The 27,740-nt window shown below is 38.3% G+C and overlaps 1 protein-coding gene across 40 annotated transcripts in view; it reads right to left on the minus strand.

Annotated features, from left to right (window-relative positions):
* Positions 1 to 27,740, minus strand: part of SDCCAG8 (SHH signaling and ciliogenesis regulator SDCCAG8) — a 250,336-nt gene that overhangs the window by 142,934 nt on the left and 79,662 nt on the right. For 33 of the 40 annotated variants that reach the window (XR_012433004.1, XR_012433027.1, XR_012432919.1 and 30 more), the window contains 2 exons: positions 22,467 to 22,601; positions 19,261 to 19,377 (listed from right to left, as the gene is read on the minus strand). Coding sequence is in view for 24 of the 40 variants with exons in the window: in XM_074036211.1 (XP_073892312.1) it covers positions 19,261 to 19,377; positions 22,467 to 22,601 (252 nt within the window). In the remaining 16 variants the exon portion in view is untranslated. Of the gene's footprint in view, positions 1 to 19,260; positions 19,456 to 22,466; positions 22,602 to 24,521; positions 24,726 to 27,740 lie in introns of those variants that run through there. The other 7 variants (XR_012433149.1, XR_012433040.1, XM_074036480.1 and 4 more) reach the window with 3 other exon arrangements.

Consider the following 27,740-nt stretch of genomic DNA (forward strand, 5'->3'; position numbering starts at 1 on the left):
TAGGCTCTTACTAACATTTATGCTTGGATGCAAAATATTCTGACCACCCAAACAGCATGTCTGTGTTCAACTTACCTTTAAGCTGTTACTCTGCTTGTTGGTGACGCAAAATAATTCCTCTTCCACTGGAAAACTGGACAATTTAACCTTATTTTGTTGGAAGGTTTTCACCAAAATTAATGAAATGTTCTTATGTGAAGAGGAAACAGCAATTTTAACAACAAAACTAGTTTTATTTATAGAGACATAACTGATTGAAAAAAAAAATCCTTCTGTACTGAGACATGGTGTACGTGATCTCACCTTATGGGGAGTTTTTAGAAAACTCACTTTAGCTGTGGGTTATGTAAATATTTCTGTAAAATTCTATTTGAGGAACTTAAGAATTTATTGAATTTGGTTTTAACTCAAAAATAACCTATACTTTCTAACTAATTTTAGCAAGCAGCACCAAAATGTGAAGTAGATTTTTAGCTAATATTTTGAGTGTGTTCTTTCAAATTAACAGCTTCCACATACAAAGGGGTAAACTCATCTCTTCAATTTACTGACCATCCATTCTATTCCTATGTATGTATACAGCTTTTCATAGTTTATAAAACACTTTCATATACATTACTGAATTTACATGCTGTGATAATTAGAAAACTAGCATAATTCCTGCTTTCACCCATTTTCATAAAGAAAAATAAAATAGGCATAGAACAGAGAGATATAGGGTAAATGATTAGGACAAAACACTTTGAAATGGAGAGTAAGTCAATAGAATGAATAGGGAAAATCTCAAAAAATGATTTTAAAGACCCAAATTTCCAATTTAGCCCATTTATCCAGGTTATCTAGATGAACCAAACGGAGTTTCAGGCAGACCCATTTCAGTTTTGCCCTCTCATTGGGAGTTTCCCAGCACGGGTTTATATCCTGCCGAACTACAAATCTGCTCCATATTTACAAAGGCACTTTGAGTTCTCAGCCATCCGCGCCCGATTTCTTCATTACCTGCCATCAATGCAAGCTTCTGTCACATGGCTCATCGCTATCTAAGCAAACTACTTATACATAGCAGGCATAAAAATAATTTTTTTAATTGACTAGAATTATTTTGAAGAAGGCAATGGTCTGGTTCTTAAACAGAAAAACAAACATGACCTGGTTCTTAAACATCAATTAGAACAAATCATATGGAAGACAGAACAGCAAATATCAAATTATAAGGAAGCTATAGGTCATAGGCTCTGCGATGCTTTCTGTGCTATACTATTTAGACCACTAACTTTAATGAGGATGCCACCGATGTGCTAACCAAGTGTGTCTGTGACATAAACCTGAGAGGAATAATTTATTATGGCAAGATGTTGAAAAGAAGTTCCAAGAGAGCTTGGACAAGCTGACACAACAGGCCCAAATGAAAATGACCAAGTTCCAGACAGGTAAATGCAAATGTCTATACTCACTGCCCAGTTGTAGGTCAGTAGATACGTGCCATGAGGGGTTTTAACTGAATTTTAAGCTCAGTAAGAATGTACAATGAGACATGTTCGATAAACAACAAGGTAAATGCTAGTTGGCTCTGATGCTAGATGAACGTAAGCTTAGGCAATACCTCCACCGCCATGCACTGCGCGGTTCGTACCGCAGTCTCATGTTCAGTAATCATCGCGACTCTGGAAAGGAATGTGGTAAAATGCGACACGGATGGGACAAAGATGAAGGTGGAAAAGGTAAGAATCACAACATTAGTAAAACTAGTAATTATCAGTATGTATTGAGCAATTATTATCTGGCATGCATTGTACTATGAGGTTAACATAGATGACCTAAAATTTTACAAAATCCTATAAGGTAGGAATTGTTATCTATCCTCATTTTACAAAGAGGAAAACTGAAGCTTGCACATTTTCAGTAACCTGTTCAGGTTCAGCAAGTAGTGGGTAGTAAAATGAGAAATTTACTTGAGGCAGTCACTTGGCCATCTCTTCACCCACCTATCCATCCAATTACTGTGACCCTAACTGCAATCAGGGCACTGGAGCACCAGAATACAAAAGAGAGTAAGACAAGTAAAAGTCTCTGTCCTCAAACAACTTACATTCTAATGGAAGAAACTGATTGTTTAAAAGCAAATGAACAATAAAATAATAAAAAACTTATAATAAGCTTCATGATGGAGGGGAATGAGGCGCTGTGAGAGAATAACAGAGTATACATTAGTAGCCAGTGAAATAGAGACATGGAATTGGAAACCAAAAGAAAGAAAAGGAGCTGGTTAAGCAAAGGAAGAGTGGGAAAGAATATATGTGGAAGATGTTTGTCCAATGGCCGTGGCATGTCTGAGAGGCTAAAGGCAAACCACAGAGGCTCCAGTGCATGGACAGAGGAAGGGTGCATGAGAAGAGGGTGGAGGCCGGGCGCGGTGGCTCAAGCCTGTAATCCCAGCACTTTGGAAGGCCGAGATGGGCGGATCACGAGGTCAGGAGATCGAGACCATCCTGGCTAACACGGTGAAACCCCATCTCTACTAAAAAAAAATACAAAAAACTAGCCGGGCGAGGTGGTGGGCGCCTGTAGTCCCAGCTACTCGGGAGGCTGAGGCAGGAGAATGGCGTAAACCCGGAAGGCGGAGCTTGCAGTGAGCTGAGATCCGGCCACTGCACTGCAGCCTGGGCGACAGAGCGAGACTCCGTCTCAAAAAAAAAAAAAAAAAGAAGAGGGTGGAAAGACAGGCAGTGGGGAGAGTATGCAGGGCCTTGTAAACTGTAGAAAGGAGTTTGGATTCGTGTTTCTAAATGCAAATGGGAAGCCATTCTAAACTGCTAAATGGAAGAGCAATGCAATGCAATTCACATTTTGCTTTTGCGAATGTGCTGAGTATGAACTAAAGAGGGCATAACTTTATGAAGCTAACGTTGTGATAAGGAAAGATGATAATAAACAAATGAGTAAGATATGGAGTAAAATGAAGCAGAAAGGGGGCAGGAGCACTTGGAAACTGGTTTACAACGTAAAACAAGGTAGTCAGGAAAGTCTCACAGAGATGATTTCAGCGATGACTTGAAGGGTTAATCTTGTGATCCACAGGATAGCCCAGAGAAGCCGGCGAAGAGAAGAGTGAGTCCAAAGGCTCTGAAGTGGTTGTGGGGGCAGACTGGTTAGCACCTTGGAGGTCACTGTTAGACTTTGCCTTTGACTGTTACTGAGGTAGGAACCACTGGATAGTTTCAGAAGGGTGACAAGATTGGACATATGTTGTTTTTTTTTTATTTTTTATTTTTTATTTTTTTGAGATGGAGTCTCACTCTATTGCCCAGGCTGGAGTGCAGCGGCACGATCTCGGCTTACTGCAATCTCCGCCACCCAGGTTCAAGCGATTCTCCTGCCTCAGCCTCCCGAGTAGCTGGGACTATAGGCACCTGCCACTGCGCCTGGCTAATTTTTATATTTTTAGTAGAGACAGGGTTTCACTATCTTGGCCAGGCTGGTCTTGAACTCCTGACCTCCTGATCCAACTGCCTCAGCCTCCCAAAGTGCTGGGATTACAGGAGTGAGTCACCTTGGCCGGCTGACATAGGTTTAACAGAATTTCTCTGGCCCTTATGCTGTGAAGGGGCTAGATAGGGAGAAGCAGGGAACCCTAGTTAAGAGACTGTTGCTGGCCAGGCGTGGTGGCTCATGCCTGTAATCCCAGCACTTTGGGAGGCCAAAGTGGGCAGGTCATGAGGTCAGGAGATCGAGATCATCCTGGCTAACACAGTGAAACCTCATCTCTACTAAAAATACAATTTAAAAAAAATTAGCCAGGTGTAGTGGCAGGTGCCTGTAGTCGCAGATACTTGGGAGGCCAAGGCAGGAGAATGGTGTGAACCCGGGAGGCGGAGTTTGCAGTGCGCCGAGATCACGCCACTGCACTCCAGCCTGGGCGACAGAGCGAAACACCATCTCAAAAAAAAAAAAAAAAAGAGAGACTGTTGCAATAACACAGCTGAAGATGACAGTACCTTGAACTAGACGGTAGCAGTAGATATATGTGAAGAAGATATACGGACAGAAGAAAAGCATCTGAAAAAAATGCTCAGTACCATTCATCACTAGGGAAATAAAAATTAAAACCACAATGAGATACCATTACATACGTACTAGAACAACTAAATATAAAAAAGACTGATCAAGCATTTTCAACACATATAACTGCTAATACATGAATATCATTATAAAAGGAGTTATTCTCATCTTGATTCTAAAATTTTCCATCAGACATAGCACAACAAAGACTGACCTAGGAGTGAGAAGCCCAGTCATCTCATTTAGGTACTATCACTAAGTACTTAAGGTTTGTTCTTAGCTCACTATGCATTCACTCAATCAACAGATAAATATCTGCAGTAGGTCTCCTCTATGCTGAGTACCGGACACACGATGAAAGGTAAGCTAAGACCCGGACTTTAAGGACCTTACAGCCACTTCTGGCACATCATTTCAGTTTTGTGGGGCTCTGTCTTTCCCTCCTCATCTGTTGCACCCCTCGTGCCCTCCAGGTACACACAGAACAATGCCTTTGTGACTCTGTCCCATTTGCTGGAATGGCCTTCACTTCCCACTCTCGTGCTCCCTCCAGACTGGGCTAAAATATGACTCGGATGATATATATTTTTTTCTAAAATAACAGCTTTATTAACATCATCCACACACCATAGAATTCACCCACCTAAAGTATACAATTGAATGGTTTTTAGTACATTCATGGAGTTGTGCAACTATTACCACAATCGATTTTAGAACATTTTATTACCCCAAAAGAAACTCCATGGCCCTCAGGAGTCCCTCCCGTTTGTCCCCAATTTCAGACTTGGACAATCACTAATCTTTCTGTCTCTATAGATTCTCCCATTCTAAACATTTCATATAAATTGAGTCATACAATATGTTGTCTTTTGTGACTGGCTTCTTTCACCTGACATGATGTTTTCAATTGTGAGTCTATCATGCTGTAGAATGTATCATTACTTCATTCTTTTTTACTGCCATGTAATAAGTATGTATATACACACACCCCACATTTTATTTACCCATTCATCAGTTGATAGACATTTGGGGTGTTGTCAGTTTGGGGCTACTATGAATAATGCTGCTATGAACATCCGTGTAGAAGTTTTTGAGTAGCATGTTTTGATTTCTGTTGAGTATAGACCTAGGACTGGAATTGCTAGATCACATGGTATCTCTATGTTGAACATTTTGAGAAACTGCCAGAATGTTTTTCAGCCTGTATGACTTTAAATTCTACCAGCAACGTATGGGGGAGTTCCAGTTCCTCTACATCCTCACCAATGCTTGTTATTATCTGTCTTTTTTATTATACTTATCCAAAGTAGATGTAAAATGCTTTCTCATCTTGGTTTTGGTTTGCATTTCCCTGATAGCTAGGGATGTTGAGCGTCTTTTCACATGTTTATTAATCATTTGTTAATAATGCAGTTATTATTAACATATCTACTTTTAAAAAGCCCTATTAGGGTCTTTTGCCCATTTAAAAATTGGGGTGTCTTTTTATTATTAATTGTAAGTGTACCTTACATATCCTAGATACAAGTTCCTTATCAGATACAGGAGTTACCAAAAATTTTCTCCCTTTCTGTGGGTTGTCTTTTTTCTTGATAATGTTCTTTAAAGGTCAAAAGTTTTAATTTTGGTGACATTCAATTTATCGATTTTTTTCTATTGTTCTTTGTGCTTTTGGTGTCATACCTACGAAATCATTACCTAATCCAAAGTCAGTAAGATGTATGCCTATGTTTTCTGCTAAGAGTTTGATAAGTTTAGCTGTTACATTTAGTCTTTCATCCATTTTGAGTTAATTTTTGTCTACACTATGAGGTAGGAACCCAAGTTCTTTCTTTTACATGTGGGTATTAGGTTTTCCCAGCACCATTTACTGAAAAGTCTGTTTGCTCTCTATTGAGTTTTATTACCCTTGCTGAAAATCAATTGGCTGTAAATGTGTAAAATCTTTCTGGACCCTCTCCCACCACAGTAGGCCACACCCTTCGCTGAACCCCCAGCACATTTACCTTCCTCACCAGACTATAAGAGTTGTTAAGAGCAGTAAATAGATTTATATTTTTCATTGCAATCCCCGTGCCTATGTGTTTGTAACACATAATAGGTTATCACTAACTATTAGTTAAATAAATGGCTGCATGGAAATAAGGTAATTACTCCCAGCTGACTCACAGTCTAATCATCTACAGAATGGAGGGGTGGACTAAGTTATTAAAGTCTTTTTGACCCTTGGTGCCCACCAAGCCATTGCTCTTTATTATGTGAGGCCCTTCCTTCCAGGCCATTGAAATAGGAAAGACTAAAGACAAAAGTTACTTCCTTTTATTTTTATTTTCTTGTTTTTTTGAGATGGAGTCTCGCTCCATTGCCCAGGCTGGAGTACAGTGGCATGACCTCAGCTCACTGCAAGCTCTGTCTTCCAGGTTCAAGTGATTCTCCTGCCTCAGCCTCCCGGGTAGCTGGGACTACAGGCGCGTGCCACCACGCCTGGCTAATTTTGTGTATTTTTAGCAGAGATGGTGTTTCACCGTATTCGTCAGGATGGTCTCAATCTCCTGACCTCATGATCCACCCACCTCGGCCTCCCAAAGTGTTGGGATTACAAGTGTGAGCCACCGCCAAAAGTTACTTTCATAAATTCCATTGCTATGTGGATAAGAAGCATCTTCTGAAAAATGCCAAGGTACATAAAGTTATTATTATATATTATTACTTTTCAGACAGGGTCTCGCTCTGTCACCCAGGCTGGAGTGCGGTGGCGTGAACACAATTTATTGCAGCCTTGACCTTCTGGGTGTGAGTGATCCTCCCACCTCAGCCTCCCATGTAGCTGGAACTACAGGCACATGACACCACACCTGGGTAATTTTTGGATTTTTTTTTTTGTAGAGACAGGGTCACACCATGTTGGCTAGGCTGTCTCAAACTCCTGAGCTCAACGATCCTCCTGCTTTGAGCCTCCTGAAGTGCTCAGATGACGGGAATAAGCCACCATGTCTCTCATGAAGTTATTCTCGACAATCAGCAGTGGTTGTAGGGAAAAAGGATTTTCATACCAGTAATAGTTTTTTAAAATCCATTATCGTGGTTCCCTTCTGAAAATCCTGATGTATTATTATATTGATGGATATGCGGTCATGTTTGCCTCTTCTGAGTTATTGTTTAAGGTGAAGCAGTGTAAACAGGGGGAAAAAAAAAGTCCAATTCTTCTTAGTATAAATGCCTTTAGAATGTCTTCCTCTAAAATCTCTCCCATTTTCTCTTCCCACGTCCCCACTCCCCCCTACAACCAGCTACTTTTCTTTTCTCTTCTTGTTTTTATAACTAAGGATAATCCTAGCATCTTTCTTGCTCTCCTAGCCATTGAAATAAGTCTATGGTATGTCAAATTCAGCACTGAGATACTTCAAACTTCATGTTCTGCTCAAGAAAAATCATCAGTAAGTCACATTAAGGTTATAGATTAATAGGATATATAGAAAGATATATATCTACATATGGATTTAAAATAGATACAGATATTTGATCCATTTGTTAGTCTGTGTTGATGCCGCCTTTAAAATGAAACATGTCTGGTGCTTATTATATAAAACCTTGCATAGCTTAAGTTGCTATACACATAGTGGACCTTCAGTAAATTAGAGAAGAAACACTGATCCTCCTACAGTTCTATGATAAATTTAGTTGAAAATGACACCTTAAGTTTCTAATGCAAACTAGGATATGACAATCACCTCTCCATATGAGTGAATTCAGATTTCTTTGCAGAATATTCTAAGCAAGCTAAAGAAGAGTCCACACCAGGTGCAGTGGCCCAGGCTTGTAATCCCAGCACTTCGGCAGGCAGAGATGGAGGGATGGCTTGAGCTCAGGAGTTCAAAACCAGCCTGGGAAACATGGCAAGACCTGGTCTCTACAAAAAATACAAAAAGAATTAGCCGGGTATGGTGGCATGCACCTGTGGTCCCAGCTACTCGGGAGGTGGAGGCAGGAGGATCACTGGAACCCAGGAGGGGAAGCCTGCAATGAGCCGAGATCGAGCCACCACACTCCAGCCTAGACAGCAGGGTGAAGCCCCAAATCCAAAAATAACAATAATAAAGAAAGAAAGAGAGAAGAGTCCAACAGAAAAGGTAGCATTTGCAATGATCTTTCGAGTAGAACAATTCTTTCTCTTCCATCTTAAGATCTCCTTAAAAGTTTATTTTTACCTCCCTTGTTTCCTTGGCAGCCACACTTTCTATAAAGATATGAGCATCCCCTTGCACTTTAATGGGAACTTTCATTGACAGCTTGACTCATGAAGAAAGGCTAATACTACTACTTGTATAATTTATTGCCAGGGAAAGAGGGTGTGAGAGAGAAAGAGAGAGAGAGAGAGAGAGAGAGAGAGAGAGAAGGTATCAGGACTTCAGTTATAAGTAGAGAGATTTTATACAAAGAAGAATTTTCCATTCCTATAGGGAACTCCAGAAATTTTCAGGGATGGCAGAAGGCAGACCAGAAATAAAGACCCTGCGGCGTTCTTGTCTTTTTCCTAAATGTAAGTGTAACAAATCCACTGAAGTACAGATGTTAACACCAAAAACAGTTAAATTAACTTGACCATCTGTTAAGAAGAGTAATATGAAAGCTCTAAACACCTTGCAATTCATTAACACTCATGAGCAGCCTAGAGTTCGATCAGGAATCTCTGTGTAGGGTGTTCTGTCTCACACTGAACTCCAGTGAGGGTCAGGAAAACATGCCGGGGATCTGTAAAACTTCTAAGACAATTGCAAAATTGTTTCTGGTTTCATTTTGATGATTTATTTTAAAAAGAACCCCCACAGCAAAATCTTAAGATGATCATATTCTAGGTCATCTGTGTCCAGAACTGCCACAGCTTTTCATTGCATGCTTGCGTTTATGAGGACACCAAGTGAAAACAGAAAGTGAAAGCATTAACTATTAATGCTTTCTCCAGCGGGAATCCACCAATGTATTCCTGATCATCATAAGTTCACATACCTGAGAAACGCTGGCCGAAGAGATTTACTTTCACAGGTCTTGTAAAAGCTGGCTACTCCCCCACAATACTACCTTTGACACTTTGCTGGTGCCTCAAATCCTTCCAATAGCACTGAAATTTTAATTTAGAGTGGGGTTTTAATCCTTGTTGCAAATTAGATGATGTCTGTCTTGTAAGTAAACTTAACTCTTTACAAAGCTGGACATTTATTGTTCTATTACCAATCATAACGAAAATATTTAAAACTACAGATGACAGTCAAAATTCATTTTTATAATCTTAACAAAAGTGTCATGTTTATAAAATGAGAGTGAATAACTGGAAAATACAGAAGAAAACTTGAGGCTCCATGCAATTTCTATTGATTTTATGAATACTGAATTCACAAGAGGAGCAAAGAAATATTTCCTGTGTTTCTAGAAACGTAAGAATTTAGAGTTAGAGAAAAACCTTTGCTACCACTTGTCCAAAGCTTCTCACTTCACTGGGAAATAAACTGAGGCTCCAAGAGGCTTGCTCAGGAAGTTAGCTGGAAAAGCCAAATCAGAAAGTCAAGTCTTTGCACTCACAGTCCTTAGGCAAAGTAGTGCCCTGTATGATCTGTGTTTCACCTTTCATCAACAGTCATGTGCTAATCTTCCACAAATCAAGATAATTGTCAATTCTTTATTTCTACAAAAACAATCCTATATGACTGTAACACTGTAAATAAAATGCCATTTTATTTATGTTATCTGAAATTTGAAAAATCTTAAGATTTTTCCATTATGTAAAAACTACTACAAACCAAATGAAATACATATGCATCCATTCCCAAATGATAACATGACTTCTATACCTGACTGCAGGGCATGCGGTATATTATAAGTAGACAATTATATTGGGATTCTGAGTATTACTGAAACCTTTTTTCTATGGGCAATCTATTACAGCAGAGAAGTGGCACTTGAAATATGGAGGTCAGTTATACAAAAATGCTATGGAATCAAAAGACACATATGTTTTTGAATGCACCCTCCTTTCTCACCCCCATTCCTTTGCTCAAGCTGCCATGTTGAAACTTCTAACCAAATGAATTTCTTCTTTTATCCATGCTGGGCAACATTCTTTTTTTTTTTTTTTTTTTTTTTTCGAGATGGAGTCTTGCTCTGTTGCCCAGGCTGGAGGGCAGTGGTGCAATCTCAGCTCACTGCAATCTCCGCTTCCTGGGTTCAAGCAATTCTCCTTCCTCAGTCTCTCGAGTAGCTAGGATTACAGACACACACCACCATGCCCGGCTAATTCCTGTATTTTTAGTAGATGCGGGGTTTCACCACATTGGCCAGGCTGGTCATGAACTCCTGACCTCAAGTGATCTGCTCGCCTTGACCTCCTAAAGTGCTGGGATTACAGGCATGAGCCACCATGTCTGGCCCTGGGCAACATTCTAACCATCCTGCAAGGATGTTCTCTTTCCCTCCCAAATTCCCATGCCCTCTGCATTTTGCTGATAGTTACTATGTTCTCTTTGACGTATATTCATTGGCATACCTGGCTTACATACTCCTTTCTGACAGAAATTGATTATAGCCAAGTAGAGTGCACATAATATATGGTTATTGAATTAAAGCAACATACGAAGTTTAGGGCAAAAGGGCTCTAAATCTGTCATAGTGGCTGTTCTCAAAGTCTAACTTACTATCATTTTCCCTTAAAAGTACATGTAAATGGCCACAGTAAAGTGATCACTATGAAGAATAAGGAGCAACACAGAAAAAATGGTTAAGATAATGTTAAATGAAAAATGCAAAAACCAAAACTAGAATCTATTTATATTTGCAAATATTATAGATGCATATGTACACAAAGTGGAAGGTAAAACAGAAAAATAAAAACAATTTGCACTGTTGGGTGATGGAATTACTGGCTTCTGTTAATGTGGTTATGTTTATATAATAAATGTTTTTAAATGTATACATATGTAGTAATTAGTAATATTCATATTAGATATTGGTACTAATATTTCTGGACTATAAGAAAAAAGAAAGCATATGTAGTTGTCTTATCTTTAATGTCTCTCAGCTTGTTGGCCTGCATGGATGCATTCAAAGAACTGCCACTACCTGGTAGCTACCAGACTGCAGAGTTGGTACCTGAGAAGGCACTTTGCAAAGTTGGCAGTTGGCTGGTGAGTCAACTTTTACAGTCAAAACAAGCATGAAAAAAAATGTTCAAAGAACCAAAATACATGTCATCCGCTGAAACTGAAAATAGAGCAAACATTATATTTCTTCAGGGCACACAGGAATATTCTTAGAGTCCAGTGTACAGTTTTCTACTCCCATCCAAAGGCAAACATTTATTTCTTAATGTTTCTCCTATAAGGCATATTACTTCTAAGAAAGCTGGTTTTGTTTGCTATTTGTACTCTTATCTTCTAAATATACCTAAATTGCTATTTTCAGATGTAATGTCTCTGCTTATACATTTGATTTTTTTAAAAAAATTATTACGTTGAATAGCATTATCATCTTTGTTGGAAAATCAAATGACAAGTAGAAATTAATAGACTCTTTTTTGAGCATGTTAATTGAAAACACAGTGTATGAATGAGGTATACTTACACAGCCTCAGAACTAACAACTGCCTAAATCATTAACAAAGTGACTAAATATTAAATGCCCCAATGATCTCCAACTCGGTATTATTCGCTGGATTGATTTGGAACTGCTCCTTTAGACAGAAAAATTGAATTATATTTTTTACTGCTAATTTTGTGATTTTACCAAAACGTGATGATTTTAAATGAAGAAAGTAATTCAGCACAGTGTTTTAGAAAAATAAGTTCAATCAATAACTTAGACTTTTATTAAATGAACATATTTTAAATTATTTGCATAATCCAATAAATCCTACTTCTCCCATTCAAGCATCATCCAGGACAAGAACAAAAGAGGCTGATTTATTAGACATATGTGAGGCTGAAGAATTTTCTCAGAATTCTTGGTTAGGCTGTGATAAGAACACAAATTTATCTAAGTATGCTGAACAATGCTTTAGGGCATACTTAGGAGAAGATGCTATAAAAAAGCTTTATTGCATCACACACATGGAACCAGATTCTCCCTCTCATGGGCTGTAGCCAGCATGAAGTTCACACTACATTAATTTGCACTTGTCGATATGCTGCTTTGCAAGTATTCTTAAGGCATGTTCGAATGTGTACTCTGACTCCTCAACTAGAATATAAACTCCCTACGGGTAGGATCTGGGTCTCCTAGTTATTACCCCCACAGTGTCTAGCATACTGGTCTGGGTAAGCCAAGCCCTCTGGAACTGCTGTTGTCTTCGTGAGGAGCAGGGACAAGAATGTGCTAAGCCTACAGACTGAAAGAGGGTGTGAAGAATACTGGAGAGCAACTCTGTCATCACCAGGACCGAGTGATTACATGTACCAAAGGCAGGCCCAAATGGCCCTTCTCCCAGTCATTTTGTAGAGGGAGAAGTGAGACTGCAGGTGGTACTTGGATAAGTTTCTGAAGTCTGGCTCTTGAGAAGTCATCCATTATCTTAGCATATTCCCCAAAAACCTTCTGAAAAAGAGTACATAGCTTTACAGACACAAAGCAGAGAATAGAACGGAAGAGGATTTTACTTTAATCTGTAAGTGCTAGGTTTCAAGTAGAAAAGACTAACACTGCTGTTATCCACTTTTAAAAGACACAACAATGTCTTTCTAGGACGCTTCCAGAATCAAATAGAAGACTGGACCTCAGAGGTCCATAAGCTGGGTCTTTGGGTAAATCATATTGCTGCTACTATTTAAAACTAAAAATTCCAGGGAAAAGGTTCCATGGCCTGTTGCAGCAATTTCAATCTTCTTACTGTCAGAAAATTCTTGTCTCAGGCTATTGTGATTTGTAGTTGCTGTAGTTAAATCCCTTTGTTCTTGTTCTGTCCATATTGAAGACTCAAATCAGGTGTTTAACTTTTTCCTTGAAATAATCTGTCAAATCCTTGAAGACGTAAAGCAATGCTGAAGTCTTCTCTAAGCAAAAGGTACAATTCTTCAACTTTTCTTTATTGCTTTTATATTTCTCTAACTTTAAAAAGGACTGACTTAGGCCGGGAGTGGTGGCTCACGTCTGTAATCCCAGCACTTTGGGAAGCCGAGGCAGGTGGATTGCCTGAGCTCAAGAGTTCAAGACCAGCCTGGGCAACATGGTAAAACCCTGTCCCTACTAAAAAACAACAACAACAACAACAACAAAATAGCCGGGCATGGTGGCGTGGTCCCACAGTCCCAGCTACTCGGGAGGCTGAGACAGGAGAATTGCTAGAACCTGGGAGGCAGAGGTTGCAGTGAGCCAAGATCTCACCACTGCACTCCAGCCTGGGCGACAGTATGAGACTCCGTCTCAAAAAAAAAAAAAAAAAAAGAAAGAAAGAAAAAAGGACTGACTTTTAGGTGCTTGGAGGCAGGCCTTCTTCTCCTTACACAAAGCCATACAATATAGATGCACTTCTTCCAACAGTCTAGTTAATTCAACTGAATTTAGGTGATAATTTCTGTGTCGCTATACTCCATCCTTCATGTCAGTGTCCAAGTGCTGAATCACTGCTGTAGATATGAGCAACCCTCAAATCCTTTTTTGCCCTCATTTTTCCGGCCAAAATTTTTGGATCTATTTGTTTTGTAGAGATACCCCACCCTAAATATTTGCTTTGATTGCTCCATTAAAGTCATTTCAAACTTGATGTTTTCTACTAAATAGTAGCCACAACTCCAAAATTATAATTTATACAATACCAGTAAAAAAAAAAAAAAAAAAAGCTTTCTATATCAGCCTTATCTCAGAAAAATAAGAACCAACCTAAAAACAAAATTGTAAATATCAAATATAAAATAATACTGTATTTACACTCCCATCCAAGCTCCTAGTAAGTCATATGACACTAATAAGAGAATGCCATGATTATCAGTGATACACTCACTTGGTAATGCCATTAGATTTTTAAGAGACCAAAGATGTGGCACATTTGTTGTACTGCAAAATACTCTAAAACCATTGTTATTATTTAAGACACATGGGTCTTCAAACTCAAAGCTCAGCATCCTAGTAACTCAGAGGAAACTTAAAAAATACAGTTGTATTTCTATACTCAAGGTAGGGATTGGCAACTTTTTCTGTAAAGGGTCAGACAGTAAATATTTCAGGCTTTGTGGGCTATATGGTCTCTACCACAACTCCTCAAGTCTGCTGTTATTGCAGGAAGTAGCAATAGGCAATATACAAATGAGTAGATATGGCCGAGTTCCAATAAAACTTTATTTGTAACATAGATAGTAGGCCAGATTTGACCTATGAGCTGTAGTTGGCTAACACTTTTTTATGAATACTGGGCACATTAGCATATTGAATATGCATATGTGCCTGTATATGTAAGTGGAGTATATACACATATAATAGTATGCAAAATCTCCATTTGCCCAACCCCCTGGTCATGGCAGTTTCTTGGGCACGTGACCAGTGCAGTCACACGTGCTGTTTCAAAGGGCGCTTAGTTTAACACTCTGTGGTCAATGTCTTGAAATTATCAGCAATTTTATCTTAGAATTGTGTTTTTTTTTGTTTTTGTTTTCCGAAACAGAGTTTGACTCTTGTTGCCCAGGCTGGAGTGCAATGGCACGATCTCGGCTCACCGCAACCTCTGCCTCCAGGTTCAAGCGATTCTCCTGCCTCACCCTCCTGAGTAGCTGGGATTACAGGCATGCACCATCATGCCCAGCTAGTTTTTTTTGTTTGTTTGTTTTGGGTTTTTTTTGTATTTTTAGTAGAGACAGGGTTTCTCCATGTTGGTCAGGCCGGTCTCAAACTCCCGACCTCGGGTGATCTGCCCACCTCGGCCTCCCAAAGCGCTGGGATTACAGGTGTGAGCCACTGCCCCCCTAGAATTGTGTTTTGTAGGTGTACTCTGATGGAACAATGGAGACTGAACTCCTATATCTGGTCTCATCTTTCCACTGCCTCAGTGCAGCCCTAGGCAGCTCTCAGAAATATACTCCTCTCTAGCTTCCTTTATCCCGCCCTGCCCTGCTGCTGGGGTGGGGTCCTCCACCCAGGGTGGGACCAGGGCATGTCACTGGGGGAGGTGTGTGTTCTGCTGTGTCTTTTGCCCCTGGCAGAATCCTGAATGTGTGTTTAGAGAGGACTGAGTCAAGTGTGCCCATCCCTGGCATCTTAGAGCCGGACAGGGAGGTAAGAATTCCTGCCCCAAGCTGGCAGTACCACAGCACACTCAGTGGATTCTGTGCAGAGCCTCTTATCCATCCCTGATGCAGACAGCAAATGTGTTGCAGTATGGAGACTGCAGTCTCTCAGGGGTCGCCTGTCTGACTTCCTTGCGGGGGCAGGGCGGGGGAGAATGAGCCCCTGCTCTATGCTGGGACATAGTATAGATCCTGTGGCTAGAGAAAAGAAGAACCCAGAAGCTGACAGGCCACATGTGCACAGCCCGTCATGGGCACCTGTGGGGTCTGCACTCCCCCATAACTATCATCCCTATGCTGAAGAAGCCTAACATCAAATAGCAAATAAAAAGAGGCATGTCCAGCCTGGGTTGGTGAGGGAGGAGGGGCAAGAACAGACAGACTGAAGAAGAAAGGAAAATATTTTATATTTTAGTTCTTTTTACTATCACTTCTTTCCTGCTTTCTGAACAAAAGGGTCCTGTATTTTCACTTTGCACTGGGTCCTAATCAAAGGTTAGGGGCTATAAAGAATCATTTTCTGAGATTCATTTACCAAAAGGGAAGTTGACAAAAAACTCTATGTATGCATCACTGATTTCAGGTCAGCTCATCTGGGCAACGTTAGCGCTTCCTGCAACATTTCCAAATCTTAAATACAAGGCACTGAAATTAATGAGGAATTTGGGGTTTCAGATGCTAGGAAGCTCCTTTTGGGATGTGATTATCAGGAATGCCGCGTGGTAGCCATTTCCTTCAAATAGTTTGCTGTAGGATTAATTTATGCCTCTTTAGAACGATAATGAGCCATTTTATAAAAATAAAGCACAAAATATTATGTACAAAATGTAACAGACAACAACAAAGAAAGATGAAATTTTACTAAGAGTTCTGTTTATTTCCTATTAAAAAGGGTAACACCAGATCATTCTAACACACAAAAACATACTTGTTTTCCTAATTTGAATAAACCAACTGTAAAAGAAACATTTTTGAGACAAAGAAATGTGAATATAGGCTGGGTGTTATTTGATATTAAAGAAGTATTGTTAACATTGGTAGGTATGATAATGACATAGTATGTAAAAATATCCTTCATAGATCCACATGGGTATTTATGAGTACAATAACATAAGGTCTGAGATCCATTTAAAATACTTCTGCAAAAGAAGAAAAAGAGGTAGAGGAAGAAGACAAAAACAAAGAGGAAGAGGATGAAGACGAGAAGGTGGAACAGAAAAAACACGACAAAGAAGATGAAGGTGACGATGAGGACAGAAGTGGAGAGAAAAAAAGTAAGATAGATGGAATAGGATTGTGGAAGAGGATTGGAAAAATGATGAGTGTAGGTGATGGAAATGTGAGGACCCATTACAATATTCCCTGTACCCTCATATATGCTTTTAAATTCCCCTGATCGAGTGTGTGTATAACCATTGCCTAAAAAATTTTCTAATAAAAATCACAGTGCATATTTCACATTCTCCTTCATACCAAATGCCTTTTTTTTTCTGGTGCAAGAAGCATCCTCTGAGGCTGACAGGAATTATCTAAGCTGAAGAGATACAAAGGAGTTGATAGGAAGGATAATCCGCCCATCGGTTCCTGACACAATATAACGAAGAAAAGAAGAAAGTGGGTGGAAGAGGCTGCCATTGTTACTCTCCTAACCTTTCCTTCTAATTATGCCAGAGCCAAGGCTCAGGTCACAAGGAAAATTATTTTGGTGGTCAACCATTTGCCCTATTTTGTATACATCAAAAAGGCTCTTGTTCTCACACATTCCAATCTCACAGTTTCCCATCTACTTAAAAAATGTATCAAGTGGTCAGATGAACTAAAACATGAATAAAATGACTATATTATGAAGAACACCTTGTTTGCAAACCTACAGATAGCCTGCTTGTGATGCGGAATTGTAAGATGCACAACACTTCAACATTTAATCTACTTTCTATTATTGTAGGCATTTCAGATAAATGCTCAACATGCCCCGCTTTTAAAAGTTAAATGTAAATTTCTCTCTTGAGTGCAGATGGTGGCCAAGCAAAGTAGTTCTTTGGTCTCACAGACAGAAGGTCAGGTCATGGCTGAAAGACCAAAGAACAATTGCTGCTTTGCTCCTCCAAATCATCCATGGAATGAGACACCACTACTTTCTTTTCTGAAACTGTCTGTTCAATACAAAATAGTTAAAAGAGGACCTATAAGATTTCCTCACATTCTGTCGGGAAAAAAACGGTAACAAGCACATCACATCACATCACATCACAAACATCTTGTAACTGTTCAGAGGTCTTATTCCTAAAGCTGTGACTCTCCTAAAAAGGCAGTCTCTATCTAAAAACAACCCACTAAATGTCATTATGAAAACTACTATTGTCAGAAAACTACTATTATCAGAAAATGTTTACAAATGAAAACTGCTCCTTGTAAATCCGGCAACTTTAGCCTCCATACCATCACGGATTAATTAAAATGAGATTTAATACTGCAAATACTTCTAATATTGCAAATGCTTCTAAACAAGTTATTCCTTTACAAGTGATATTATACTCTTATTGTTCCTGATGGGTTTTTTTTCCTCTAGAAAATTATAATGGAATTTTAAATAACTGAGACTCTTTCCTGACGTATTTTTCCAGTTAGTCCAAAATATTATGCTGTCAAAATGCTCTCAAATAATACAAAAGACCAAAAGTATGCCAATATGATTCCTTTAAAAAAATTACAATATATTAGGAAAGAAAAGTTATCTGTGATAAACTCAGTAGACCTAGGCCTTCAGTCCCTGATAGAAAGCATTTTCCATTCCACTATCAGGCACGCCCCCAACTGGATGAAATAAAATGTTTCATTATTTGCACATGTTAATAATTAAAAGTCTTCTGAAAATTTAAAACCCATTACCACAACACCAAATATAGTGGTTCAAATGCAGAATTTTACTTTGGTTGCCAAGATTTTAATTTAGTACTAAGGATTTCAGCTTGAAAAGCTTTTTGTACTAATCTTCATTATCACTTTTGTTTTCAATACTTTTCCCAATTGTCTTTGCGTCATTTGTTGTAAAGACTTCATTGGCTCAAAAGAGAAAATATGTTGGAAAATATGATGAAAAACCTCGAACTAGAAACATATTTGAAAAAAATTTATTTGGAGCAACGTCCTTCTAAATTCTAAAACAATTATTTTAAACTATTGACCCTAAGAACCCAGTCTTAGTATTTTCATTGAATAAACAACCTGCTTTCATTGAGCATAAAGAATGAAAACCTTCAAGGTCCTGTACTGTAACACAAAAATAGAAAATCAAAAGTCAGCCTATTAGAACTGCCTCTCTAAAAACTTTAACCATGTTGTCAACTAAAATTCGAGTATCTACTTCATCTCAATAAAGATATAACATAAAACATCTGTTCAAACTGAAATTAAAGTACGCAGCTTTTATCCACTAACATTTCTAATGTCACCGTATTTAGGCTTCATGAACAAACGTATTCATGGTTATCTCAGTTAAAACTGGTTTCACTCTGCCAACAATCAATTTGATTGACATATTTACATATCAACTCATCTCATCTTACGAATTTTAAACTTTTTCATTTAAAATTGGATTCAAGTTGGCATCTTTCAAGAACTTTATGTATGTATATTTTAGGTTCAAACTGTGCATTAGAACATTTCTTTTTACTTTTGTAAGTAATAGATACACATATCCAAATGTATATTTATGACCTGTCAGATTGGAATTGTGTATGCCTGCTGTTGTATTCTCACCATTTCATGTGAAAGGTGATAATTTTAGGCAACTATAAAAGAAATTCTCCTAACAGTATAAACTGGATCATCCCATTAGTTAGAAACAATACAAATAAATAACTTAGGAATAAAACAACATCAACTTGAGAAAGAATGTTACTCATATCTATAATTGCTGCAATTATGCTGTGTCCTCTCTTACCTGATCTTTAATTTCAAGATCCCTGTTAGTTTTTGCTCTGAACTCTCTGTGCTCCTTTTCTGCCTCATCCTTCTCCATGTTGGCTTTATTCAGCTGATAGCGCATTTCTCCACACACCTGTTAGATTGTAAAAACTGGATGATTACCTGCTGGAATCTTCCAGGCAATGCCTGCAATTAGATCCTTTGGTGCCCCCTAGAGGTCATATGGATAAAATACAACAAAACTTTTCTAAGAATGCCATTTTCTACTAGAATACTCAACGTAGACTGTTAAGATTCAGAAGCAACACCAGGGATTATTAATTCTAACAACTTGAAATTATAGATAAATAAATGCATAACTAAGGAATTTAAGTAATGTGCCCAAGATTATTTTATATAACGGTTTCAATTGCATATTATCAACCAAAATGCACTATCATCTAACCCTTAAATAGGTAAAGTTAGCAGTTAAAATGTTAAGCTATGTTATTATTCATTCACATTGATACAGTTAAACATTCACTCTATATGACAAAGTTTTCTTTTAAAGATTTCATCAGTTATGCTCTTTAAAAGGAAACGTATACAGGAATTTTTGTCTGCTGATAGACATACTATTGATATTTAGGTCTGTAGTATCCACTATTGACTGCAAGGCTTGCAGATGTCATCTTATCATACACAATGCCAGGTATTCAAGTTAAGGAAGATTTTCTGGCAAAAGCCATAGACTGGAACTAAGCAGACTATGCACTTACGACTGTAACATTCAATATAAAAGGAAATAATTGTAATATAGCATCAATAATGAACATACATAGTATCTTAAAAGTGTTGCGTATCATCCTCTATACTTAACACTAAGAACTTTGTTTTATTTATTTTTTCCAATCTAGGGCTGCTACAGACACGGAAATATATTTGAAAGGTGTTATTAGCAGATAAATCTAAACAAGCAGATTATGGGCCTTTTGAGAGAACTGAGAACCTATGGAAAGTTCAGTGAATGTAGAAGTCAGCTAAGCTGGCTTCTAATTTACAAATATATGGCTCTTAATATATTATCTCATGGTTATGCTTTCTTGAAACTTTTCAAGTATTTGGTATTTCTCCAAAAATAACGATTTTGGAAACTTTAGAAATCAGTTTCATCATTACTGAGGTATCAGAACAGACTAAGGTATAAAACCTATATGCATTTAAGCTGGGCATAGTGGCGCATGCCTGTAGTCCCAGTTCCTCTGGAGGCTGAGGCGGAGGGATGGCTTGAGCCCAGGAGCTCAGGACTGCGATGTACTATGCTAGTGTCTGTGAATAGCTACTGCACTTCAGCCTGCGCAATACAACAAGATCCTGTCTCCAAATAAACAAAACAGAACCTAAAAAGTAACTTTAAAAATAATCTACGTTTAAAAGCTATGGTGACAAGACAGAAGAAAAAGTCAACAGGCTTCTCCCCAGTGGCCCTCAGAAAGCTAGAACAATAACGAACTTATTAAAAATTCTGTTGAAAGTTCAAATGCCTTCAGTGTACGAGAGTTTATTCTTCCCATTTCAAAAATTATAAATTTATAAAAACTATTCATTTTAAACCTAAATAAAAATTACAAATTCAGAGTGACAGGAAAAAAAATGAGAGGAGCCATATTTTATTTTCTTTCCCATTTGTTCACTATTACTATTTATTTCTATGAATAAAATGGAATAAAACCCTGAATTGATAATGTCAGAAGATAATGATTATACAACCATGATGTTTAAAACCCAACACCAATACAAACTTGTTAGGTAAAAACTGTTTAAGCATCAGGTTACATTTAAAATTATTTTATCCCTTCGTTTTACTCCTACGGTTCCCTGCTTTACTACTTTCAGTTCAGCATTTGCTACGTTTATCCACAACACTGAAATTCTTTTTCAAATAAATTAGCACATTAAATTGAACCAGAACTACATTATCTCCACGTTGGAAGCAACTTCAAGGCGATTTAGTCTAATCACTCTTCTGATGCACTCATATGTCCTTTCAGCTAGTTCTTGAGACAGAGAACTCTCTCTCTGCTGTACGGATTTCAACAGAAAGCTGCCTCTCTATTAACAACTGAAAACTGTCTCAGCGTAGCTTTCACCTGTAAATCTAGGTTAAGCTGCCTCTCTATTAACAACTGAAAACTGTCTCAGCGTAGCTTTCACCTGTAAATCTAGGTTAAGCACTCCCATCCTTCTGAACTAATTCCTTCACTTCCACCCTATCTCCACGCAAAAATTTGAGCTTCTTACACTTGTACATTAGCTAATAGGAATTTTAAAAAGCAAATGGAGAATTCTAGAAACTCAAGAAAAAGGGGAAAATGGCTCCCTTTCCTAATATATGTTAAAATTAATTTTAATTACTGAATTACAGAGCAACAATGGCATTACAAATATGTCAAAATTTTGGAAAATACATTGAGGAATAAAAGGCAACATGGAAGGAGTATTTTAAGCAAATTATATATTTAGTGGTAAAAAATAAATTGATTTTATTAGTTTCTTTGTTTTAAAGCAATTAACTATTGAAATCTAGATGGACTACTAGTATTTCTTACAATATGTATCTTAATCATTGCCAGTAAAGACCATTAAACATTTTAGTTCTTGATTCACGAACCAGTGACGCCCATAGCACAGACAATGTAGTATTTTCAAGTATAAATTTAAGCACCAATACAATAAGATCATGTAGTATTAGAATCTTTATTTTAATGACCAAGTCTGAAAAGGAGTAGGAAGTGGAAGATTTTTTATGTCAAGCACACCTTTTAAGTTGTAAATATATGTCTTTGGCAATTATTGTAAACACCAACCCTATGCTATCTATGGTAAAAACAAGGCACTGCTAATTAATTTAGAAAAATGAGATTTATCAAATATTCAATAATTGAAGTAATATAACTCTTATTTATTTGTAAGTCTGTCTCCGCCACTCAACCCTTAAGCTCTTCAAGGCCGTGACGTGTGTCTAATTCATCCTTGTACATGCAATACCCATTAAGGGGCTGCATACAGTAACTGAATGTTTGCTGAGTAACTGTTAGGTGGCCTTTTATTATTCTTGAAATCACAAAACTTTTCTACTCCAAACTTCCTCCTGATAACAGTAAGAGCTTTGTACATTAGGAAAACATTTTTCAAAGAAAATATTTCCTTAAGTAACAATTACACTAAAATCTCTTTCTGTACCTTTGTGACATCCATTTCCCGAGAAGCAAGCTGGCTTTGAATTTCCTCTAGTTGATTAATAGCTGAAATCTTTTCCTTTGTAACCTTTTCCACCTGGGCCTCCAGTTGGGCAATATTCTGAGACAAGATCAACATCTGTAAGGGAAAATAAAAGTCCTAAACAATAATGTCATTTGACAAAACAAATACCAAAACTTTCTTGAATTAATAGCATCTCAGCATAGTCACTGGGCTCTGTGAGCCATTTCTCTGTGGATTGGGTATGTTCATTTTTCTCCTTCCTCTATTCACCTATGCCCAGTGAACTGAAATATGTACTTCTCTCCTATTCATCCCCCTTGATCTCTAACCTTAGTTTGAAAAATGTATAACAAGGTGATAAAATCAAGGTGTTGGTTGAAACCCTAAGGTGACAGATATCAAACACCCAATTAAGTTATGAAACAGCGTGCCACAGATACATTCAGAGGAGATACAGAAGCAGACAACTCTTAAACCCTTCTTCCACATGGAGGGTATAAAAGGACAGATGGGGAGAGTTAGGGAGGAAGTTCTTTACAGAGAGCAACTGGTCTGCTGTGGGTCCCACTACCCTTCCCCCAAAACCAACAAAGACAAGGCTCTGTGCAGTGCCCTTTGTTGGTAAAATCCCAACCGACCCCCTATTATCTAGTTCTCCCTCATTTCTCCTATAGGTTTCAGCTCAGCCATTATCTCCTCTCCTCTAGGAAGTCTTCCTTGACTCCAGTTTCCAGCACAAAATAGGTGACCCTTCCCATGTTCAGGGTTGATATTCAGCTAGTGTGCACTGGGACAGTCATGCCTGTTGTTTGTAGCCTGTGTCCACTCTCACTATTTCCCACACTGTAGAGATTAATATTTGGAATATCACTATGGCATGTGCTCCTACAATCTCAGTATATATACCTCCGTCACACCACGACCTCTGTGTACCTCGACCACAGTACTCATCCCACTGTTTTTAGTTGTCTGCTTCTTCATTAGAGTAGAAGTTCCTCAAGAGGTACCGAATATTTGATGAATAAATTATTAGAATAAATGGCTTTCCAATGGACTCCATGGATATTAGGTTCTCAGTTTTTCTTCTCAAGATTAGAAATGCTTTCTAGATCTTAGATTTATCTTTTATAGCTTTTGGTTTCCAATTACGTTTTGTTCTTTTCCAGGAAGTCGCTCTTCTAGGCTCTTAATTTCTTACTGTACTGGCAGTTTTTAAAACGTAGAAGCAGCAAAATATATAGGAATATCTATCAATTTTTATCTGTTAAAACAAGAACTGGTCCCACATTTTAAATAATGATGTTTGAAATTCACCATTGTATGCTGACATGGGTGTGAATTCAGTTTTATAACTTAAATCAATTACTAAAATTCTATGATAAAAATAAAAATCAACATTGAACCAAAGTTGTAGTAAATTAAGACCCTTAGATCAATCAAAGAAAGACAGGTGTCTGCCTTTGAACTACAGAACTAGCTAAAGTTTACCCTATGAAAATAATTTAGGCAGATATATTAATTAACTTTTCTGAAGGTAGTGGAGAATTGTATATTTGACTTATGGTTGTTTAGATGTCCCTATCATCAAAGGATTGTCTACAAATCTAATTTTCACATACAATTAGTTTTACTAATAACAAACTAAAAAAATATTCTTGAGCACATTACAATATAAACCTAAGGTTGAAAAGAAGTTAAATATAACAAATCAAAAATATCAATTTAATTTCTTAATTTAAAATTTTGAGTTCACGAGTACACATATCATGAATGTGTAATTATAGCTTTTCTGGAACCATATGACAGCAACAAACTTCAATTACCAGCTACTAAAAATCATATTTTACTTATTTATGTGGACATATATAACTGACGGTAAACATCTTAACATCGTATGGTTTTTGAAGTAAATATACTTTTATTTTGCTAATTATAAATTCTAGTCAATTTCTCTTCTAAGGCATGTCACAAATCTCTCCCGTTCCTTAGGATTCCTCCCTCTGCCACCCGTCATTTCCTTACTTTGCCCACTACCTGTCTGCTACCTCCTGTCGCGCACTTTCTGAGGTCTCCCCTCCTGTTGTCACACCTTCTTTTTCCCCACGCCCACCATCTGGAAGTCAACATTACACGGCAGGAGCTTCTCCATCCACATCTGTTGCAGAGCCAGAAGTAACACAGACACAGCTGCAACACTGCTGGATGTCCAGGACGTTGACATCAGGTAAGTCCTTTAAACTTTGACAGGGGCAAGGAAGAGACAAGGACACCCAGGTTGGGAGAGGTTGATGGAAATTTCTGCAGAGCAGTCCCTAGTGTATTGAACATGGTATGAAGCTCTACTCCCTATGCAAGAGATAAGAATTAAGGATTTTAACAATGGATACTGTCAAGGAAAGCAATTGAGAAAATGTGTGGACCTCAGGGGGTGCTCAATAAATAAATGATCAATGACTGAATGAACTAACAAAGCTGAGTGCTCAGTGCAACCAAGGACCATTAATGAAGATAACACACAAACTCACAGCAAGTACCGTTGATGGGGAATGATTCAAACCTGTCTAGGTAGAAGGCATCTGTTCTCCTACAGTTTCCCACACAAATGGAATTTTTTTAAAAAAGAAAAGTAAGGGAGGAATTAAAAAAAAAAAAAAAAAAACAGAAAGAAAGAAAATCTGTAAGTTTCACAAGTATTCCTACTGTTAGGAAAGCAGAGGTTCTTGTTCTAGCACTAACTTTAACTAGCTAGCACTTACAATGTTATAATTAATTGGTTAGTCATTATGTTCTTGTGCCAGGCAGTGTGATATGCATTCTCTCTTTAAATCCCCTTAGAAAGGCCGGGCAGCGTGGCTCATGCTTGGAATCCTACAGCTTTTGGAGGTTGAGGCAGGAGGACTGCCAGGAATTCAAGACCAGCCTGGGCAACATAATGAGACCCCATTTCTACAATTATTTTTTAATTAGCCGGGCACGGTGGCACATGCCTGTAGTCTTAGCTACTCAGGAAGCTGAGGCAGGGGGATTGCTTGAGCCAGGTAGTTGGAAGATATGATGAGCTATGATCACACCACTGCATTCCAGCCTATGTGATACAGTGAGACCCTGTCTCTAATAAATAAATAAAAAATAAATCCCCTAGAGAAGGAATTATATCGAATTAATTTTATTTGAAAAAATGAGATCCAGAAAACTAAGTAACTTGCTCAAGTTCATTCAAACTAATAAGTAAAAGGTAAAGCTGGGCTTTATATAAAAGTCTGTCTGCTTTTACTAACATGAAGGGCCAAGAATTCTATCCAATAAGGCTCCTTCTCTCTTTCTCTAAAACAATAGCCACAAGCTAAAATTTATTAAATGCCCATGGTAAGTCAGACATTATATTAGATATTTTCTAAACATTATCTGACTTAATTCTATCAATTCTTGATGTATTAACTTCATTTACTCCTCTGAAACTTAGAGAGGTTAAGTGAATTGTTCAAGGTCACAGAAAGGTCAAGCTGGGTTCAACTCTAAATCCTTTTACTTCAAAACCATTTTCTGCCATTTCCTGATGAGAGTTGGAACCTCAGTGCTAGGACCACTGTCAGCTCTTTATTCACACATCTTTATTTAGAGCAGGACCTTGAGACAAATGTCAGGGCTTCCTAGGGACAAAAGCATCTTCAATGACTCTAGCTCAGAAATGTGTGGTATTGAATACAGACCTAGAAATAAAGTCACACACATACAACCATCTGATCTTCGACAAACTTGACAAAAATGTGCAATGGGGAAAGGATTCCCTAGTCAATAAATGGTGCTGGGATAGCTGGCTAGCCATATGCAGAAGAACGAAACTGGGCTCTTACCCTTCACCATATTCTGGTGTTTGCTAGGTTTGCTGTTTGCTATTGATACCATTCTCTCTTATACAACACTCAGTCCTACATGGACCTTGGGAAAGAACTGATGACTAACTTCTCAAAAGCAATTGCAACAAAACCCACAAATTGACAAGTGGAACCTAATTACACTGAAGAGCTTCTACACAGCAAAAGAAACTATCAACAGAGTAAACAGACAACCTACAGAACGGGAGAAAATAGTCACAAATTATGTATCACACAAAGGTCTAATATCCAGAATCCATAAAGAAAGTAAACAATTGGCCGGGTGCGGTGGCTCACGCCTGTCATCCCAGCACTTTGGGAGGCCGAGGCAGGTGGATCACGAGGTCAGGAGATCGAGACCATCCTGGCTAACACAGTGAAACCCCGTCTCTACCGAAAATACAAAAAATTAGCCGGGCGTGGTGGCGGGCGCCTATAGTCCCAGCTACTCGGGAGGCTGAGGCAGGAGAATGGTGTGAACCCAGGAGGTGGAGTTTGCAGTGAGCCGAGATCGCGCCACTGCACTCCAGCCTGGGCGACAGAGCGAGACTCCATCTCAAAAAAAAAAAAAAAAAAAAGTAAACAATTGAAAGAGCAGAAAACAACCCCATTAAAAAATGAACAAAAGACATGAACAGACATTTCTCAAAAGAAGACACACAAATGGCCAACAAACATATGAAAAAGTGCTCAAGATCACTCATGAATGATATGGTTTCGACTTCTGCCCAGCCCAAATCTCACATCACATTGTAGTCCCCATTGTTGGAGGGGGGGCCTGGTGGGAGGTGATTGAATCGTAGGGGCGGGTTTCCCCCTTGCTGTTCTCATGATAGTGAGTTCTTACAAAATGTGGCTGTTTAAAAGTGTGTAGCACCTCCCCTTGCTCTCTCTTCCTCCTGCTCCAACCACAGAAGACATGCCTGCTTCCCTTCCACCATGACCATAAGTTTCCTGAGGCCTCCCCAGCCATTCTTCCTGTTCAGCCTGCAGAACCATCAACCAATTAAACCTCTTTTCTTTATAAATCACCCAGTTTCAGGTATTTCTTTATAGCAGTGCAAGAAGAGACTAATACACTAACCATCACAGAAATGCAAATCAAAACCACAATGAGATCCCATTTCACACCAGTCAGAATGGCTGTTATTCAAAAGTCAAAAAACAACAGACCGTGGAGAAGCCACAGAGAAAAGGACACTTCTGCTCTGTTGGTGGAATATACATTAGTTCAGCCACAGTGGAAAGCAGTTTGGAAATTTCTCAAATAACTGAGAACTACCATTCTACCAGCAATCCCATTACTGGATATATATTCAAAAGAAAACAAATTGTCTTACCAAAAAGACACAAATGTACTCACATGTTCACTGCAGCA

The sequence above is a fragment of the Macaca fascicularis genome, chromosome 1, assembly GCF_037993035.2.
Source record: "Macaca fascicularis isolate 582-1 chromosome 1, T2T-MFA8v1.1".
Lineage (NCBI taxonomy): Eukaryota > Metazoa > Chordata > Mammalia > Primates > Cercopithecidae > Macaca > Macaca fascicularis.